The sequence below is a fragment of the Panthera onca genome, chromosome B4 (genome assembly GCF_046562875.1).
Source record: "Panthera onca isolate mPanOnc1 chromosome B4, mPanOnc1 haplotype 2, whole genome shotgun sequence".
Lineage (NCBI taxonomy): Eukaryota > Metazoa > Chordata > Mammalia > Carnivora > Felidae > Panthera > Panthera onca.
Window position 1 is genome coordinate 121,750,428 of NC_138345.1, and position 20,654 is coordinate 121,771,081.

The 20,654-nt window shown below is 38.3% G+C and overlaps 1 protein-coding gene across 3 annotated transcripts in view; it reads right to left on the reverse strand.

The window, feature by feature from the left end:
* GNPTAB (N-acetylglucosamine-1-phosphate transferase subunits alpha and beta) overlaps positions 1-20,654 on the reverse strand; it is a 72,694-nt gene that overhangs the window by 39,355 nt on the left and 12,685 nt on the right. For all 3 annotated transcript variants that reach the window (XM_060656607.3, XM_060656608.3, XM_060656606.3), the window contains exons 2-4: positions 9,182-9,267; positions 2,008-2,127; positions 660-701 (exon numbers count right to left, since the gene is read on the reverse strand). In XM_060656607.3, the coding sequence (XP_060512590.1) occupies positions 660-701; positions 2,008-2,127; positions 9,182-9,267 (248 nt within the window). The remainder of the gene's footprint in view (positions 1-659; positions 702-2,007; positions 2,128-9,181; positions 9,268-20,654) is intronic.

The window sequence follows — 20,654 nt, forward strand, 5'->3', positions numbered from 1 at the left end:
TCAGAAGGTACTTGTAAATCTCAAAATTCCTCAGGATCATTTCTATAAAATAACTCTTTTATTTTAAGACTAATGGTTAAGTGAGAAAGTGCCATTAACAGAGATTTCTGCTTGTCAGTGAGGCAGTTTTGTTTTAAGGACCTATCAGAGTCTGGTAGGATTCAAATCACAATAGACACATCTGATTCTTGGCATTGAGCTAAATCCCCTTCCCAAGTCCTTAAATATAAGACATACAACTATGACAGCTTTTAAAAATAAGGAAATATATAATGAACACACAATTGAATGATGGATATAAATCCTATAAATGAAAACACTGGGTGTAAGTTACACATTAAGTGGACCAAGAGAACAGCACACCAAGACAGACTGATGGAAACAGCAGAGCAGAAAAACCTTACATCCAAAAACCTAACCCATCCAGAAACAATAAAGCTTTTGTTAGCTACAACCCAAACAAGAGTTCTCAATCAACTATGCCTCTGGCATTACAAGATTTCCCATCTAAAAGAGGCAATTAATTTGGGGGTCTAAAGCTACCAGATGAGGGATTAAACAGGAACAATAAACACAAAATACTGTATATCCAACAAAAAACAAGAACCTGGAAGTTTCACTTCAACTTCTATTCCTAAGAGGAAAATCAAAACACTTACCTCTTCTTGGTTGGTTCTGTTGCGTTCTTCCCAAGGATTTCTCTAATGAAAGCAAATATATTTCATTACATATTCATGAGCTAGTACTAGTCCGAAATGTGAACAAAAGGTAACTAACAACAATGATTTTCTTAGTTACTCCACTGGACTAACTAGTAGGTTAGGAAATACAATGCTTACATCATTTAATATGCATAATAAATTTTAAGTTTCAATGAAATATGCTCAAAAATTATTATCACATACCTCCCATAGTAACATGAAAGTTGACTTAAGCTTTTACATTTTACTACTAAAACATGGTACCAGGCTGCCAAAGTTATTTTCATGCACTGGGAAGGTATCCTATTCTCTGACACAAAGAGAAAGAGAAAATTTGTTGCAGTGTAACATGGCCAATGACCTGCAACTTCATATTTATGAAGAAATGAATGAGGAAATGAATGGAGAAATGGAGAAATTCTCAGAAAATGCTAAGGAATCAGAGGGGAAGTTATATCAGCCAGATTTCTAGCTCTTAAGGCTCTCCATTCAAGTGCATTGTACCTTTCCCAGATAAAAGAACTAAAATGATCAAAATTCCACATATAAAAAAATTAGCAGTTTCTAATTCCATATTGTATGATTTAACATTAAAAGGGGTAAAGGGAACATACTTTGTACTGTATTTATCAAATGGAAAAAAGTTAAGTCTGTAGGCCTGTTTTATTTTCAAGGGAATAATGGGTCTTACCATGAAACTTTTTTCCATAATAACACCTTATTTCATGAAGGTATCACACATGGGACCCAGACTAAGTAAGCAAGAACCCGTGGGAGACTCCTTTCCTTTCAGGCCCTCAGAGAGCAAGGCATCACTAGAATAGCACAGTCATAAAATGGCCATCTGACAAAGTGGCTGAGTCCTCACTGGGTACCAAGAAACAAGGGTCAGACACATGGGTGACAAAATCTTGTAATGGCACGAATTTGAGATGCAGGTTTTTGTTTGGATTAGTACTGTGAACATCACCCTACCCTTCTGAAATGCACTGTTACTTGTATTCATAGAACTTTGTGTGTTGTTGTTTCTTTTTAATTCCAATTATTGTTAGTTTTTTTTTTTTTAAAGTTCTATTTATTTTGGGGGGGGGGGGGGGAGGGTGAGCATGGGTACATGCAGTGGAGGGGCAGAGAGATACAGAGAATCCCAAGCAGGCTCTGCACTGTCAGTGCGGAACCCGATGTGGGGCTTGATCTCGTGAACCATGAGATAATGATCTGAGCAGAAATCAAGAGTCAGATGCTTAAATGATTGAGCCACCCAAGCACCCCAGAGTGTGTTTTGTTTTTTAAAACTCCATTTTACCTCATTGCTTTCTGCTCCTCCTCCATCTGTTCTCGGACTTGCTGTAGCTCCTTCAGTAGTTCAAGATCTGTGCCATTCACCCAGGTATAAACCACGTCGATTGGCATGGGCAGACAGAGCCTAGGGCAAAGCCACAGGTCCTTCAGCTTACATGCATTTTTCCAATACATTTAGGAATAAGAGTATATAACAGGACTTAAACTCAAAGATTATGAAAAAAAAAATCAATGAAAAGGTAATCTAGCCAACTGTATCACAGACTTGCATGACTTCAAGCTGAAGCTGGGAGGCGACTTGTTGAAAAAAAACTTTCTCTGCAAGATTCACGCAGATAATTTCTGCAGTTCTGCATCATTTAATCCTCACAACCACCCTGTAAAGAAGCTGCCATCACTCCACTTCTAAGACCGTCAGGAGGTCCCAGAAGCTCAGTTTACACTGCTACATGCTCAGTTTGACAAACAAGGGTGTTGCAATGCAAATGCCCCCAAACAGAGAAAAGAAATTAAAAGCAAAACAAAATTACCAAAAAGGAGTTATCCAACAGTCCATAATGAAGACCTAGCCCTATTTAATGCTGCAGTCCTCCTATTCCCTGCTGCCCCAAGCCCAGCCCCTCCCAACCCTCCTCACCCTGCCCTGCATCTTCTTGTCTTCATAGCACTGACCACCTTTCTAACATATTAAATAATTAACTTGTTACCTACACTGGTAATTGTATGTGTCCCTCCCCCAGAATGTAAGCTCCAAGAGGGCAGGAAACCTTCTTGTTTTGTTCCCTAACGTACCCAATCAATTAGAAAAGTGCCCAGCATACAGGCACTCAGTATTTGTTCAATGAGTCCATGATATATGTGAGACACTAGCACAGACCTTCCTGATACTGCTAAAGTTTTTCCTTATTAATCTTTTCCTCAAAATAAGGAGTGAGGCAGGCATCTAATTCTTGAGTATCCCACCTAACCCTCATGTTTGTGTTCTGTTCAGGTTTTAACCCTGCTGAAAGCTCTCTTCCCCTTTCTTTTACCAACTTAACCAAATCCTCCCCATCTTTCAGGTCTACTTCAGATCTATAATATAGTAGTTCATTATGACTCATAGGCAGGTGGCATTTCAGCAAAGACGTGAAAGAGAGGAAGCAAGCCATGTGAGTAACTAGGGGAAGAATGGTCCAGAGAATGGGAACACCATGTGCAAATGTTCTGAGGCAGACACCCAACAGGCACAGTCAAGGAACGAGAGGCCAGTGTGGCACAGACAAGGGGAGCAAGAGGAAGAGCATAAGAGAAGATGAGGGTCAAAGAGGAACCAGGGACCCAGAGCTTCACAGGAAATCAGGAATCACCTCATACTCAGGCATATGTGATAGCTGAGCATCTACCAACCCTCCTGTTAATGTTCACCACTGTCTGCAGAATAAAATCTAAACTCCTCCATAATGTGCCCCTTGTACTCTAGACACTCCAATTGCTTACCCAAGCAGGGTAAGACTTGCAAGCTTTTGCACCTTTGAACATGCCTCTCCCACTGTCTAAAATATCCTCCTTCCCCAATTGCCCTCTTCCCTCACCTCCCACAAAGAGAATGTACTGCTTACCACACAGTTTCCATTGTACTCTGTACTCTAAGGAACTCTTAGCATACTATGTTGTACTAGTTTTTATGCATGTCTATCTTCCACTAGATGGAGTATTTCTAGGGCAGAAATGGTACTATGCATTCTGTGCTCTGCTTCAATTACTTCCTCTCTTTCCCATATCTTCAGACTCTCTCTCCTCACCATAAGTAACAGTACACAAAACCTTCCTCAGCTAGGTTTTTTAATCACATTTATTATACCAGTGGTTCTCAAATGTTAGCAGGCAACAGAATCACCTTCAGGCTTGTAAAAACAGATAGCTGGGCTCCATCCCCAGAGTTTCTGACTCATTAGGTCTGGAGTGGGGCCTGAGAACTCACATTTCTAACAAGATCCCAGGTAATGCCAATGCTGCCAGTCCAGAAATCTGAGAAATAATGATTTATATGCAGGTTGTAGTTCACATTTTTAAGTTAAAAAAAAAAAAAAAAAAAAAGCTTCTCCCCCCCCCCCCCCCCCCCAAAATGCCAATTCTATATGAGGTCAGTGAGTTTCTCTTGTTCATCACAAGATGCTTAAAAATAGGGCCTGGTACATGAATGGGATTTAACATATACTCATTGGCTAAATTAAAACTCTAAGTTCATTCCCTCAACATATAAATCAGTCTTTTGTGGAAGGAAGGAAGGAAGGAAGGAAGGAAGGAAGGAAGGTCGGTCTTGTATTACCCACATCTAACTTATCCAAGGTCATCTCACTCTCAATTTCTCAGACTAAAAATTAATTTGAAAAAACTGCTTAGATGACATATTTTTTTAAACTTTTTTTTTTTTTTAAAGAATTGCACTTTCCAAAGCTATCCTGTAAAAGTAATCACCTGCTATTAAAGATCTTTTAATAGAATCAAGAGATATCCATACATGTTCATTTGGGGAAATAATTAAGTATATAATGGATTCATGTACTAGCTCTTCTAATAAGTTTGTATTACAAGATCAATTTAATTCTCTGGTGTTAAACTAACAAACTAAGGAGATCGTGTGATCTGCCCCAGGTCAGTGAGTCAGTTGTTTTTCTACTATTAGACATGGCCACAATGAGTTTGAGTCTTTATTTCTGACCACAAGACCACTATATCTAAGTTTCCAGATGAAAGAAAGCCTTTATCTTAGAGTTGAAGACTAAATAAGTCACCTGTGACTCAGAACCAAAGCCATGGTGACAGTAATACAGCTTTTATTTTAATCAGTTTGGTTTAAGTGAATACACAGGCACTATGACATGGAAAGGATACTACGAATGTAGTCCTTTGGTTCTACATTCTATAAAGTAGGTATGAAAACTCAGAACTTAAATGGTATCTTAGTGCCAAAGAGCTGGAAGAGATTTTACACTTAATCTAATACCTACATTTTAGAGATGACAAGACTAGGCCCAGACTGACTTAATGCCTTATAATTAGTAGTAGATAATTTACATATTCACTTGTTACTGACATATAGAATAGACCTTTCTTTTAAAAGGGGCACCTGGGTCGCTCAGTCAGTTAAGCATCCACTTTGGCTCAGGTCATGATTTTGCAGTTCATGAGTTCCAAGACCCACACTAGGCTCACTGTTGTCAGTGCAGAGACCTGCTTTAGATCCTGTCTCCCTCTCTCTCTGCCCCTTCCCCACTCATACTCTCTCTCTCAAAAATAAACATTAAAAAAATTTTTTTTTCAAATAACATTAAAAAGACTTGCAGAGAAACTGGCAAAATGATGAAAACTCCCTATAAACATTATGGTATTTTAAAATGTATTAGAACATGTGATATGTTATATATGATCTATTTACTTGTCATCTTCAAAATTAGGCAATTTTGAAATATCCTTATATAAAAACCAAACTATATTTTAATGCAATCTAAAATTAGGAGGAGAAATATTTAACACCCATACACAAAATTTTTCAGAAAGAGAACAAGAATGGTTGATTAAAACCGCTGACCTCAATATCTGGATTTTCTAAAGCTACTTTTCCTTCTAAAATTTGGATGCTCCTTCAGGGCAGGGATTCATGCAACTGCACCATCAGCACCTAGCACAGCATAAAGCACAGTAGGTTGAGTAGATGCTTGATAAATATTTGATTTTAAAAAGACAATCCATTTTGAGCTTTTCTTAGGAAAATCAGCTAAAATGAAAATGAAGAAGTAGGAAAATTGTATTTCATCAAGAATCCATAGTATTCTCCGTAGTCACCAGACCTGCAGCTTCGGTACCACCAGTGAACTTGTTAGAAATGGAAATTCTGTGAGCGCCTGTGAGACCTCCAGACGCAGAAGCTCTGGGGGTGGGGGAAACTGTATCTTCTCAAGCCTTCCATGGCATTCTGCTGCACACTAAGGTTTTAAGAACTGCTATGTGAGAGAAATGGTTCTCTACCAACTTTTTACTCTCCAGACCCTTTACACTTAAAAATTAAGGATCCCCAAAAACTTTTGTGTATAGATTGTAACTATTCACATTTGCCATATTTGAAAATGAAACACTATAAAAATACTTAATTCATCTTAAAATGTTAACATGAATAACTTTTTTAATGAAAATAATACTCTCCCAAACAATAAAAAAAACAGTGAGAAGAGAGGCATTGTTTCACTTTTCTGCCAATCTCTTTAATGACTTAGTAGAAAAGAACAAGCACCTTGGATCTTCTGTCTGCAATCTGTTCCCACGTGTTGTTTTGGCTGAAGTGTATAAAGAAAACCCAGGCTCACACAGATAATGTAGCTGGAAAGGGGAGTTGTATTTTAATAGCCTTTTCAGGTAACAGCAGGTTTTCTTCTTTGATCCTACCAAAATAAGTGGTAGCTGCTTAAAAATTCGTTGCAGTGTGGAATGTGAAGCCACATTAAAGAACTTTTTGTGCTTTCACACCAAAATCCATTGGTCTTTCTTACACTTTGAATGACTTTTTTACCCATGCAAGATTTTGTAAACACCTGTAAGGATCCTGTAACAATGTATCGGTTATCTGGAAAATAACAGCTTACTGAGTTATACACATCTGCCAAATGGTGACATATTTCCTTAATTTTCCTATATAATATTAATGGATGTGATTTTTGTGGACAATGCCACATATCTATCTAATCAGAGAAGTCTTTATGATATGTGAACTGTTAAGCTCACAGTGATAGAAACAAGTTTTCCCAAATTCTAATTTACATTTGAAAGCTCAAATTTTATCATTGGCAACGGATACTAATTGGCAACGGATACTATTATTCATTTTCCTTTAAGAGACAGAATTGCTTTATTCACTGTCAAGAAAACATCTGTCAAATGACCATTGTGAGTAATCACACTGTCATCTGTCCTTTCAAGTTATGACAGTGGTGTCCCATGAAACAGAAGGGCTGGTCTAGGTTGCAACTCAACCACACCAGGGTTTCCTCAAGACAATCACCATACGGTCAGGTGCATTTCATCACACGGAACATTAAAAAGATGTGTGGCCAAAGGGTCAAGATATAGCCAAATGAATAACTTTTAGTGCTTCAACAAGAACATTTTTAAGTGAAACTAACCTTTATCTGACCCCTGCAAATATAGGGTGGTGAAGAATACAGTGATTCATGCTAAGGTCTGGCGATCTTACCCAGCACTGCTTTTACACCACCAGTGCAAATGTCAGCACAGTACAAAAGGCAAGTAACACCTTAGAACTCTTATAAAAAATAGTTGGGTTTTGCAGAACCCTAGAGTCTTTGAAAACTATCTTTAAGAGATCCTAAGAGAAAAGCCTCGAGTTTCCCTACTAATTACTTGCTTACAAGCCATTCTCCCTACCACACTATGAAATTCTTTACCACAGATAGTTATATATCAGTGTCTAAAACAGAGTAAGGCTTAAAGATTCCTTTTCTGTTAAAGGAGCAAATTGAGGGATGTCATTCACACATAGGGCACTGAGCAAAGAGTAAAGCTTTAGTCAATTCAAAGAATCTCATAGCCCTTCCTCCCTAAGATGGTCAGGACTATAACAGTGCACACATCTAATTAGCACACTAATTTAAAAAAAACACTTATTTGACAGAAACCACATAGGGACTCATAAAAAGTGAACAGAGGGACAAGGAAGTACTTCTAAGCAGGGAGCAAGGGCTCCAGAGGAATTGGTGATGCAGTCTACAGATCCTCAGATAACTCTGAAGGTGAGCCAACCGACATCAAATGTAGTTATTTGCAGTTTCGTTAGGTTTTCCGGTTCAGTGAGAGCAGAGGGAAAGATTTATGAGAACTATCCTCAGGGGAAAATGGACAGTCAGGATCAAGGGAGGTTTGTGGTTATGGCCTCTGACATTTAGACTCTGGTCTAATGAGGTTAACTACCCCTGTTAGCTACCCCACATTTGTTCTGGTCACCTACTGCTCTTAGCCCCATAACGACTGGCTATGCACCATTACAATGGAAAAGAGTCAATAGATACTGCATAAAATGAATAAAAAAGGAGAGAACTCCACTTATTGTTTTAAAGTTAGAATGATGATTACCAAAACAATCATTAACAAAAATTTGTTAACAGGGGCACCTGGGTGGCTTAGTCAGTTGAACATCCGACTCTTGATCTCATGGTTTGTGAGATCAAGCCCTGTGTCGGGCTCTGTGCTGACAGCATGAAACCTGCTTAAGATTCTCTCTCTGTCTCTCTCTCTCTCTCTGCCCCTTCCCCACTTTCTCTCTCTCAAAATGAATAAATAAACTTAAAAAAATCATTAACAACGGTTCCTCTGGATGAGGGGAAATTCAAAATGGAACAGAGAGGCTTAACTTTTTATTTTTATGTACTGTTTGAACTGTTTTCAACCACAGACATAAACTGCTTTTACGATATAAAACAACTTAAGCACTAATTTTATAGACAAAAACCAAAAAGAGCCTGTGCAAATCATTTTAGCTGCAGGAAGGGAAGGAAGATGTGGGGAAAGATTGAGTCCACTCTGAGGTCTGTCTTATGAAGGAGGAAAAAAATCTTGAAGGAAAAGGTTGAAGACAGCATCTAAGAGTGGCTGCACCAGGAAGCTTGGCCTTAAAGAGAAAAAGACCCAACCTGTAAGGCTTGCTCCTCCTCACAGTGAGGCAGCAAGATATGGTGACCACAGGGGTAGGTAGGGGGTCAATTCCAGTGGCTTCCACAGAATGGCTCTGGTTAACAGAGTGAGGTCAACAAGAATATGGGCCAGGGCTTGGAACAGAAGACTACTGGCCAGAGTAGCCAGCTAGTTTCCTCATCCTGCAGACAGATTGAATTACCTTTACCTCATAGAACTAGGGCAATAATAAAATGAGATCGTGTAACTCAAAGTACTCAATAAACCGCAAGGCAGGATTACTCTTTGGGAATCAGATTTTTCAACCATAAAATGTGAGGACAGACTACAAGGTTCCTTCAGATAGGAGTAGCCTTGAATAAGTTAAACCATATCTACACTTGGAAAGACCCCCTCTCCCTTCAACCTGAACTGTTACATTTAAAGCAAGAGTGAAATCGTGATTCATCCTCTAAGTCCAAAGAAGCTACTCTCCAAAACTGATTTCTTCTTACCGATTCTGAAAGGACTTTCCAGCAATATTGTCTCTGTAGGAATCAAACAAAACATGGTACTGATCTCGGCTCCATTCCAGAACCACCTAGGAAAAAAAAAAAAAAAAAAAAAAGAATGTTTTCTCTGCATCAAATACTAAGAGTATATAACTTTCATTTCATTTCAATTTCATTAAAAATCACTAAAGGAACAGGTAAAGCAATTAAAATTCATCCATTCACCCAATGCCAACTCATGTATACCAGACACTGTGGTCGACCCAGATAAAAAAGCTACGCAGATATATATATAAAGTTATACAGATATATAAATAAAAGCTATAGTTACTGGCCTGTGGAAAGGGGAGGGAAATCAAAGAGATTTAAAAGGATGTAATATGAGAACTGGGTCTTCAAGAATGAGTTCACCAGGTAGGGAGAAAAGGACAGCATCAATCACAAGAGCAGGTTCCAAGGCTGAGAAGCAGCAAGGATGAGTTGTTTCAGGGCAATGGTGCAGTTGGCTTTGGCTGCAGCAAAGTGGAGTAAGTGGAGAGAATGGGGCTGAGAAGGGAAATCAGGCCTTGACTGTGTTGTGCCCTGTGTGCCATGGGAAGCAGAGGCACTGAAGGATTTTCAAGCAAGCGACACGATCCATCCAAAACTTTGGAGACTCTCCTCAGAGCACAGAACAAAGCTAAAACAGAAGAAACTGACAAGATATGAAGCCTTACTATCTGTGAAGTTTCAGCTGATGACCTTGACGAAGAGTTCAGGAGAGAGCAGAAGTCTTTAGATCGGAGCTCCCTCATGTCTGCACTTGAAATCTAGAAGCCAACCCAATGTGCCCCATTTCTTCTTCATTCCCTTCACCACAAAGGAAGCGTCCTTCCTCCTTGCAAACATCACACCTCTGTCCACTTGCTCTGGATCTCATCAACTCATCTTAAGACCTTGCCTGCTCTCTCTTTTCCTCTCAACAGGCTTATTCCCGTCAGCATATTCCAGTAATCTCAGGAAAACCTTCCCTTCACTCCACACGCTCTGCCAGCTGGTCCCTCTGTTCCAAATTCTTTCAAGGGCAAATGTCTTTAGAAAGTCACCTCCTAGGCTCTATTCACCCTTTAGCCTATTCCAATATCACTTCTGCCCTCACCACATCAGTGGTCTTACCAATGCCTCCATATTGTCGAATCCAGCGACATTTTTTGCCATTTCTATCTTAGTTGGTAGTGGCTGCCCAGTTCCTCCTTATTGAACCACTTGGTTTTCCTCCCATCACTCTGGTGACTCCTTTTCAGTCTCCTTTGCCAGGTCATCTTCTTCTATCTGACCTTCAAGTGTGTCCTCTCACTATTCCTCTTCCTGGAATGTCCTCCTTTCTGCGAAGGCTTCTTCTGGCTTCCTTCCCACACTACAAATCCTAGGATGTGTGGCCCTGCTACACTCACATGACTACGGGGGAGCCCAGTCATTTAGATTCCATTCCAGCCAGCAGAGAGGAGAGATAGGGAATGAAATGCCCTTCCATTAAAGAAACTTCTTGGAAGGGGCACCTACCACTTCTGTTTTCACTGGCCAGAATGCAGTCACATGACAATATGTGGCTACAGGAAAGACCTTGTGAACCCATGTGCCCAACTACAACTGAACATTTCTTTGCATGGTATTCAGGCTTTCAGCATCTGGCCTCTGCCTATCTTTATAGACTTACGTCACTGGGCTGTTTCATAAACACCATAAATACAACTAATAACCCTCCCATCACTCAAGGTACTGATTTAAAAACTTAGGGTCTAATGTGCCTTGTACTGGGTTTACAAAAAGAAATAAGGTAAGTTCCTTGACTTCAAGAAACTATAGCCAGTGCTTAATAGAAAAGTTTATTGCTGGCTACAAGTGCACTGAAGGAAGACACTTAAGACTTCCCTGAAGAAGCAATGTTAACAGTCTTAAAGGATGAACAGGAGTCTGACGGCAGTTCAGCTGGGGGACAGGGAGTATGTTACAGGGATCTGCTACCAGACTGAATGGGGCAGTGAAGAAGAAGAGAAGCAAAGGTGATTGCCAGGTTTCCAGTATTTCTACTATGAGTGACTGAAGAGACAATGGGACCACTAAATGACATGGGAGGAACAGGTGTAGTGGGGATGAGAGCTGGTAGGATTCCCATTTTAGTCATGGCAGATTTGAGGCTGTATGTGCATACAACTGGCCTCTCCAACTGGACTGGAAATTCCAAGAGGCGGGGCAATGAGCTCTACTTTAGTATCATACATAGCACCAAACTATACAGCAGGCATATAGCTATAAAATGCCATCTTCCTTGTTAAATATAGAATACATATCTATTTTTAATAATATGATTGTATTGATTTGGATCAACTAATTGAGCTCAAACTGAGATGACTCTCCATCAATATCCCTATGTAGTTGCAAAAGGACAACCAGTATATCTATTATTTTTATAAAACAAACCACAAAAAATGAAGCTCAGTATCATTCCTCTTGGCTAGCAGGGCTACCTAGAAGATGGGAAGATAATATCAGAGAAAGCACACTTCACAAATGGCTGAAAAATTCTGACACGCTATGTGTTGACACAACGTGCCTTCCTTCATCAGATAAATTAATCTCACCATCTCCAAACCACTTTGGTGTATTAGAAAGAACAGCAGCAGCAAAAGGTCCTTATCTAATACACTGAGGAATGCTCCTATCAGCCCAGAGTTCTGCACACTATGCTCTCAGGGGAGATAGTAGGAATGCTGGGTTATGACTCGGGGGGCACAGGGTTTCATCCCAATTCTGTCACTTTTATGAGACCTTAAGCAAGTTCTCTGATCTGTTTAGGCTGTTTCTTCATCTCTTTTACATTTTGTGAAGTGGGTCTGACCAAACCATCCTTCAAATACCTTCCAGCCCTAAGAACATATGACAGAAGGAGGCACAGGGCTGTGTGACTGCAGTGTGACTGGCACGGTTTTTTCCCTGCACCCACAGGTCAACACCACTGGGACACTATGTCTCTTCTCTTCCTGTCTTCGCTCCCCTCTAGGTCTTTGGTCCCAGGACCTAACCATCAACATTGAAACCGGATTCTCTTCCATCTTAACCATTTCCCTTTTCTGCTTAATCCCAACCATCAACTACACTCTATTATGGAAATCTTACCAAATTCTTTAAGTGAATGAGTAATGTGCTAATGGGGGATCAAAAAGGAGCCTTGTAAAATGAAATAAAAATCATCTAAGGGCTAGCATCAGATCATTTTCTTACACTATCAAGGATGGAAAAGAGTAGAAATTTGAATGGGCAATTACAAAATTATTTATTGTGGGGTAAGCTGTACAAATATAAACACCTTTCAAACAACAAAGAAGCCAAAACAGACTTAAGCTTGCAATCAGAACTTGTTTTCAGCCATTATTAGCAATAAACAAAAGACCAGAGGAAAAGGCTGGAGAAACACTATACTGTAAAATCAAGTCCATTTTCGTCCACAAAGCTTCCCTATATTTAGCCCAACCTGAATGCTTCCTTCTCAGAACTTTAACATTTGTCTCAACCGCTTACTTGGAAATCAATTACTCACTGCCCTTAGCATTGCTTGCCTTAGAATCCCTTAGCTTTTTTGTTATTTACCAACCCCCTCAAGGTAGCATCTTATCAGATCAATGGAGTTAGAAACCGCTTGAGGGTAAAGAACTACTTACAATTCTACTCATCAATTCATACCCAGCACAATTCATTATATACCATCTTTTTGTTCTTAAGTATTATCTGATTACAGCAGGAGTGGCAGAAGACTGGATTTGGGGATAGGGGACACGGCCAGGGGAAGACCCTTCCAGTTCTTCTATTTAGTAGCCGTGTAACCTTGGGTGCTCAATTTCCTCAACTATGAACCAAGTACAAAGTGTATTTCATCAGTCTGCTGTGTCGCTGTAGGAGAACAGTGCTTCTCAAATGACGTGTGTAAACAAAAGGCATGAGGAAGGTACCAGGCATGTTAGAAATCTTGGGTAAAAAAAGCATATCTTCCTGAACCATCATTTTTATAATGGTAAGACATTTAAAATATTGTATTGATAGTAATGCAAACATTTTATGGAGGAAATTGATGTGATTTTTACAGACAAAATGTTGGCCTTCAAAAAATTTCCTACTTACTGTTTTGAGCAATCCCCACGTCCCCCACCCCCCAAATCTCCTCTCTACACTATTTTCTTCAGAGTATTTACTTTTTTCTGCTATTAAAAGTAGTTTGTTGTAAAAGTTAAGACACAAGGAACTAAAATAATATTTATTAAAATACTATATGAGCTCTGAAATACCATAAAAACAATGTATTATTAATAAAGTATTGTAAAAAATCATCTAAAGGTAGTTTCTTCTACTAGCTTACAATATTTATTACTTTTAAGACTCTATTTTAATAATCCTGGCATTCAAGGTATTCAAGATCAATTGTTGATCATTTTTCACAAATTGCAGCCAAGATTAGTCTTAACGATCACTGAGAAGGGGCACCTTCACGCGTTCACCAAGCACCATAATGCCAGGTGCTCCTCCCCACTGAATCCCTGCAACACGGTACAGTAAGGTAGGCACTTCAATGGCTCATTTTCCAAAGAGAAGCTCCAGGCCACACAGCAATGTATGATGGGGCTGAGACGTGAATCAATCCAAGTCTGGAGTCCACGATCCTGTTTAGCTTTGCCCAGGCTCTCTCAGCCTCACCAGGCTGCCTCCTCTGTTGCTTACTTACACAGAGCTAGCTTTGTCAAACACACATTTATAAATGTGGTCATTCAACCAGTTCTGAAACTGGTATGTTTACCATCCTTAATTCAACGACCCAAATCTGTTTCCCATGCGTGTTTCTAAATGACCACAGTCACATAATAAATTTATGTTTTTCCCCAGGGTTTTTAGAATATCTAACAGTCCTTTAACTGGCGTGTACACACAAATACTAAAATTTTTAGATGATGAACTTTTTATTTTTATTTATTATTTTTTAATGTTTATTTATTTTTGAGAGAGAGACAGAGAGAGCAAGCAAGGGAGAGGCAGAAAAAGAGAGAGAGATGGAGACACAGAATCCGAAGCAGGCTCCAGGCTCTGAGCTGTCAGCACAGAGCCCCAACACGGGGTTCGAACTCACGAACCGTAAGATCATGACCTGAGCTGAAGTCAGATGCCTGACTGACTGAGCCACCCAGGCGCCCCAACTTTTTAGAGTTATAAAACTGATGCGTGCTTTGGTTGAAGATTTTTGTCACCACAGAACAAGTTCAAATGCATGCCTGTGGTGGAATAATAGTTAATGAGACATAAACTCCATAATCTTTTGTATCAGAGGAATTCCCCAGTTAAGGAAAACAGGAAGGTTATTATCCAGAAGAGAACTGGCATACAGTGCAATGATCATAAGATTTACATCAGACACATGAGTTTAAATCTGACACTTATCAATAAATGATCTAGGGCATTTGTCTACTCTCAATTTCTTCTTTTGTACAATGAGGGAATTAATGCCACCTATTTCACATGATCTGATGAGTAAATGAGATGTGTAGATCATACAGGGCTATACAACACCTCCACGCAAATTGTTCACCACCAGTTCTTGCTGCAATATAATTTACCTGTTTAAATATCTGTGTAAACTTCTGTGAGCAACTCAAAGCCACGAACTTGATCTCTTTATAATTTTTTTCACAGAACCTTGCTCAGTGCCTCACATAAAACCAATAAACATTCTGGAATGAATAAATATGGCTACTAGTTTTACAAGGCAAACATCCTAGAACAGTTTACATGACATGGTGTCACTCCAGGACTTTCTGCTTTCAGATTTCATTCCAGGATACTCAAGGTAAAAGCTAAAGGCTAGAGTTAATAAAGAGACAACACTAGGCTAGGTACTACAAGGGTATAAAACTCTCTGTAAAAGCAAATATCCCTTCCTCAATTTTTCAAGCATAGAAATGTGACCTGTTACTCTGTAAAACTTAAAATGTAGGGGCTCTCCAACCTCAAGCAGTAAGAACCCTTTGTAACACTGACAGAGCTTTTCACATATCAATAATAATACTAGAAGTTTATAATATTCTAAAAAAAGAAGTTTATAATATTCCTGGATTACATGTTCTTCATAGTTTCTGAAAAAAATTTATTTTTGTTCATTAAAAGGTAGTAAAAGAGAGACAAGATATTCTAAGTTTTATCTTTTCTACTAACCCTCCTCTCCTCCTTGATAGCAATCAGGAAGTCAACCTGCTCATCACCATTCCGACTGCTATGAGAAAATACTACAAACTGGGTAGCTTGTAAACAACAGAAAGGTATTGCTCACAATTCTGGAGACTGGGAAGACTAGGATCAAGGCACCAGCAGACTGGGTGTCTGGTGAGAGCCTGCTTCCGGGTTCACAGACTGCCTTCTCCTTGTGTCACCTTCCATGGCAAGAGGGGTGAGGAAGTTCTCTGAGGTCTCTTTATAAGAGCATTAATGACCTCCCCACCACCCACTGTTAAAGGCCCCTCCTGCTAATACTATCACATTGAAGATAAGGCTTCAACAGTATAAATTTTGGAAGGACACAACCACTCAGTCTATAGCATTTCCCAATGCAAAGTGACTAAATTAAAAGATTAACCCATTTCTTATTAGGAGTTGAATGGTTGTTAAAACTGGGTGACTTCTCCCATTTCACACAGAGGAAATGACCCACACCCAAGACGTATGACCATTATCTACTCAAACATTAATTAAACTCAAGAACACTTTTCTAGACCATTTCTACATTCTTTGAATCCTTCACAGAATTAGACACACAACATATATTTGTTACACATTTTAAGGAGCACAAGATAGAAATCAGGCCTCTGACCTCAAAGAGTTGACATCCCTGTTAAGGACTAATACTTACATGAAATGATTTAGAAATATTTACTTATAAATAAATAACATTTAGGAATATTTCAGCTTTTAAATGAGTACAGATTAAAACAGATTACTGTCAGGGAAAATGATAACCAAAGACAGGGTTAATCATGGCAACTTAACAAAATCTCCTTTTCCTAGGAGCAAAAACTGAGATTTTTAAGGAAATGAAGGAGCAGACAGAAAAGGAGGACTGTTTGCCACAGGGATAGAAAGGTGGGCAACATCATGGAAGAAACCATATTAAAAGGCAGAATTAAAAATGTTAAACCTTTTGATAGTAGTTCACTGTAAAAATTTATATCTAAAGGGGAAAAAAAACCCTCCTACAACCACACTTAAATAAAATGAAAGAAAAAAAAAACCCTACCAAAGAGACTTTCAAAATGTATTCAAACTGACTTTCTGGGATATACGTAGGTTTACTTGTTTTACTGGTCAGAGTTTATAGAATCACAGAATTGTATAGGACGGACTTTAAATCCAGTGCTCTACTCTGCAGCCAGTGTGTGAATCTCTGCTATAATGTCCTGGCAAACAGTTATTCTACCTATGAGTTTAGACCTGCACTGCCCAAAACCGTATGCACTAGCCACATATGGTTAATTTAAATTAAGACTAAATAAAATTAAATAAAAAGTTCAGTAACTTAGTCACACCAGCCACATTTCAAGCCCTCATTGGGTTAGTGGCTACCATATGGGACAGCTCAGAATTATAGAATACTTCCATCATGCACAAAGTTCTATTGGACAGTGTTGTGGCCATTCAATCCTTAAACAAGAGTCACACAAGAAGGCCCCAGTTTTGTGATTTTAGACAAGTCACTTAAACCTCTTTCAGTGCCAAATGTAAAATTTAAGTAATACCTTATTCTATAAGGGGTTGTTGCAAAAAACAAGTGAACAGATGTATATCTATATATTCTGACAACCACAAAGTACTATAGGAAATATATTAAGACTATGAAAACACATTGAATTTATTTACTCCCTCAAAGGGCTTAAGTCTGCTGGGGAGACAAATATGATACAAATAATTGTAATATATCAGTGAAAAATGTAACCAAAATATGATTGAAAGTATAGTCGAACCTGGTAAACATTTCCATTATAACTATTAAACCAGCGGCACCTGGGTGGGTGCGGCTCAGTCGGTTAAGCATCTGACTTAGGCTCAGGTCATGATCTCACGGTTCTTGAGTTTGAGCCCCATGTCAGGCTCTGTGCTGACAGCTCAGAGCCTGGAGCCTGCTTTGGATTCTGTGTCTCCCTCTCTCTCTGCCCCTCTCTCCCTCCTTCTCTCTTTCTCTTTCTCAAAAATAAACACTAAAAAATTTTTTAAGAAAATCTATTAAACCAGAATCCCAAACTCATCAAATTAAGGTTTCTTTTTTTACTTTTTTTGGCAAAATTAAATAAAATTTTAATTTATATTAAAAAGTTTAGTAAAATGAGTAGTTTCACAAAGTATCTGCTTGTGATAATTACTGCACTCGCTTCCATCAACAAACAAATTTTATCTCATACTATTAGCTAGTTATAAACATTTTTAAAAACGTGACAAGAAGAGATCTCTTTTTATGAGTCTGAAGTACAGAAAAGTCATAAATAAGTTGAAAAGTATGTCATATATTTTTAAACAGCTGCAAGGCCATTTTAAAAACTGCTCCCTTCACGAGAGGCAATTAGCATCATGTATCAAAGGACCAAACAAAATGTCTTCTGTTCTGGCTAACGCCACTTCTAGATATACATGCCAAGAAAATCATCATAGATGTACCTAAAGACCTGAATAAATATGACAATGGCCATTATTACTTAAAAAATAAAACCTGGACACAGTAGTTTAACACTTAAACATAGGTAATCAGGAAAATAAATTATGGTACAGTCATACAAATATTATAAAGCTATTAAAAATCATATTTTCAAATAATTATAAAAATTAGTAACTTAATTCAGTCAATAAATACTATGTGGTACCATTCTAGACTCTGAGGACATAGCCATGGCCAAAACAAAGCAAACAACCTCATCAAAGGATAAAATGTTTGATAAAATATCATGTGAAAAAGCAACAATCAAAACTAATCAATCTGAAGCATGATTTCAGCAAAATGGCAGAGTAAGCAAATCCAATCTCCCCCCTACCCCCGAAACACTGAAAAACAAGCAGACGTTGCCAGGACGAGTAAAGAAATATTATATGAAATGTCCATGATATAAAATATTCAGAACAGGCAAATCCATACAGACAGAAATCAGAGGTTACCAGGTCCCTATTACTGCTTAATAGTTACAGAGTTTGTTAGGGGTGACGAAAAAGTTTTGGAAATAGATAGTGGTGATGATTGCACAACAATGAAAATGTAATTAATGCCACTGAGTTGTACACTTAAAAACCGTTAAAATGGTAAATGTTGTTATTTGTGTTTTGCGACAATAATTCAAAAGAAGAACAGTCACTACAATACTCCCTACAAGAGTAATAAAGGAATGTTATGAATAACCCTAAGACTACAGGTCTGACAACTTAACTGAAATGGACCAATTCCTTGAAAGACACAATCTACCAAAGCTCAAACAAGAAACAGATAACGTGAATAGGCATATACCTATAAAAGAATATGACTCAGTAATTAATAACTTTCCAAAACAAAGCACCAGGCCCAAAGAGGTTCACAAGTGATTTCTACCAAACACTTAAGGAAGAAATTATCCCAATTCTCTACAATCTTTTCCAGAGAACAGAAGGAGAGGGAACACTTCCTAACTCATCCTATGAAGAAAAATATTACAAATAATATTTCTCATGAACATAGATATAAAAATCCTCAATAAAATACTATCAAATCAAACCCAACAATGTACAGAAAGAATTATATACCACAACCAAATGGGATATATTCTAGATATGTTAATGTAACCCATCACATCGATAGGCAAAAGAAAAATCATATGATCATAATAGGTGCAGAAAAAAGCATTTGACAAAACCCAATACCTATTTTTGATTTAAAAAAATGTCAGCAAATAGACTGAATAGGCATCTTAGGCTCCCCGCCCTGCATCACGAGAGACCCGAGTGGTGGATGGCAGTTGTCACCCTGTCATGGGTAGACAATTCTACCAGTAATGGATTGATTCTGTGTCTCCCTCTCTCTCTGACCCTTCCCCGTTCATGCTGTCTCTCCCTGTCTCAAAAATAAATAAACGTTAAAAAAAAAAAAAAATTAAAAAAAAAATGTCAGCAAACTAGGAATAGAGGGAAAATTCTTCAATTTAAAAATAATATTTACAAAAGACCTACAGTTAACATTACACTTGATGGTGAGAAACACAAAGCTTCCCCACTAAGATCAGGAACAAGGCAAGGATATCACCCCTCACCACTGCTTTTCAACAACATATTGAAGTCCTAAATAATGCAATAATGCAAGAAAAGGAAATGAAAGGTATATAGATTGAGAAGGAAGAAGTAAAACTGTCTTTGTTGACAGATGACATGACTGTCTAGAAAATCCTACAGAACTGACCAAAAAAAAAATCTTCTGAAACTAATAAACAATTAGTTACAGGATACAAGGTTGCAGCACACAAAATTAATATACAAAAATCTATTGTTTTCCTATATAACAGCAATGAACTAAATGACATTTTGGGAAAGGCATAACTATATACACAGTTTTAAAAAGTTTTAAAAATCACTGATTGCCAGTGGAGAAGAAAGCAAGCACTAGGCATGGTGCAGGGCAAGGGCATTATCAGGGCAATGAAACTATTCTGTGTGATAGTGAAATGGCAGATACATGATATGACAGTACAACACAAAGAATGAATCCTAATGTAATGGAACCCTAATGTTCAATTTATTTTTAGTTAATAAAAATCTATCGGGGTGCCTGGGTAACTCAGTCAGTTAAGCATCCAAATCTTTCAGTTCAGGTCCTAATCTCACGGTTTGCAGCATTAAGCCCCACGTTGCACTCTGTAGATCACTTGGGATCCTCTCTCTCTCTCAAAATAAATAAATTTTTCAAAAGGTATCTATGTTGGTTCATCAATTATAAAAATGCACCACACTGATGCAAAGTGTTAAAAATGGGATAATACGCTGGGGGAGAGGAGGTATGTGGGAAATCTCTGCACTTTTCATGCAATTTTTTCTGTAAACCTAAAGCTGCTATAGAAAATAAATCCTATTGGGGGTGCTTGAATGGCTCAGTCAGTTGGGCATCAGACTTCAGCTCAGGTCATGATCTCACGGTTCCGTGAGTTCCAGCCCCACATGGGGCTCTGTGCTGACGGCTCAGAGCCTGAAGCCTACTTCGGATTCTGTGTCTCCCTCTCTCTCTGCCCTTCCCCTGCTTACTCTCTGTCTCACTCTCAAAAAAAAAAAAAAAAAAAAAAAAAAAAAAAAAAAAAAATTAAAAAAATTAAAAAAAAAAAAAGAAAAGAAAACCTATTAAATTATCATGATGTTTAATTTTATGTGTCAATTTGACTAGGCCAGAGGATGTCCAGATATTTGATCAAAC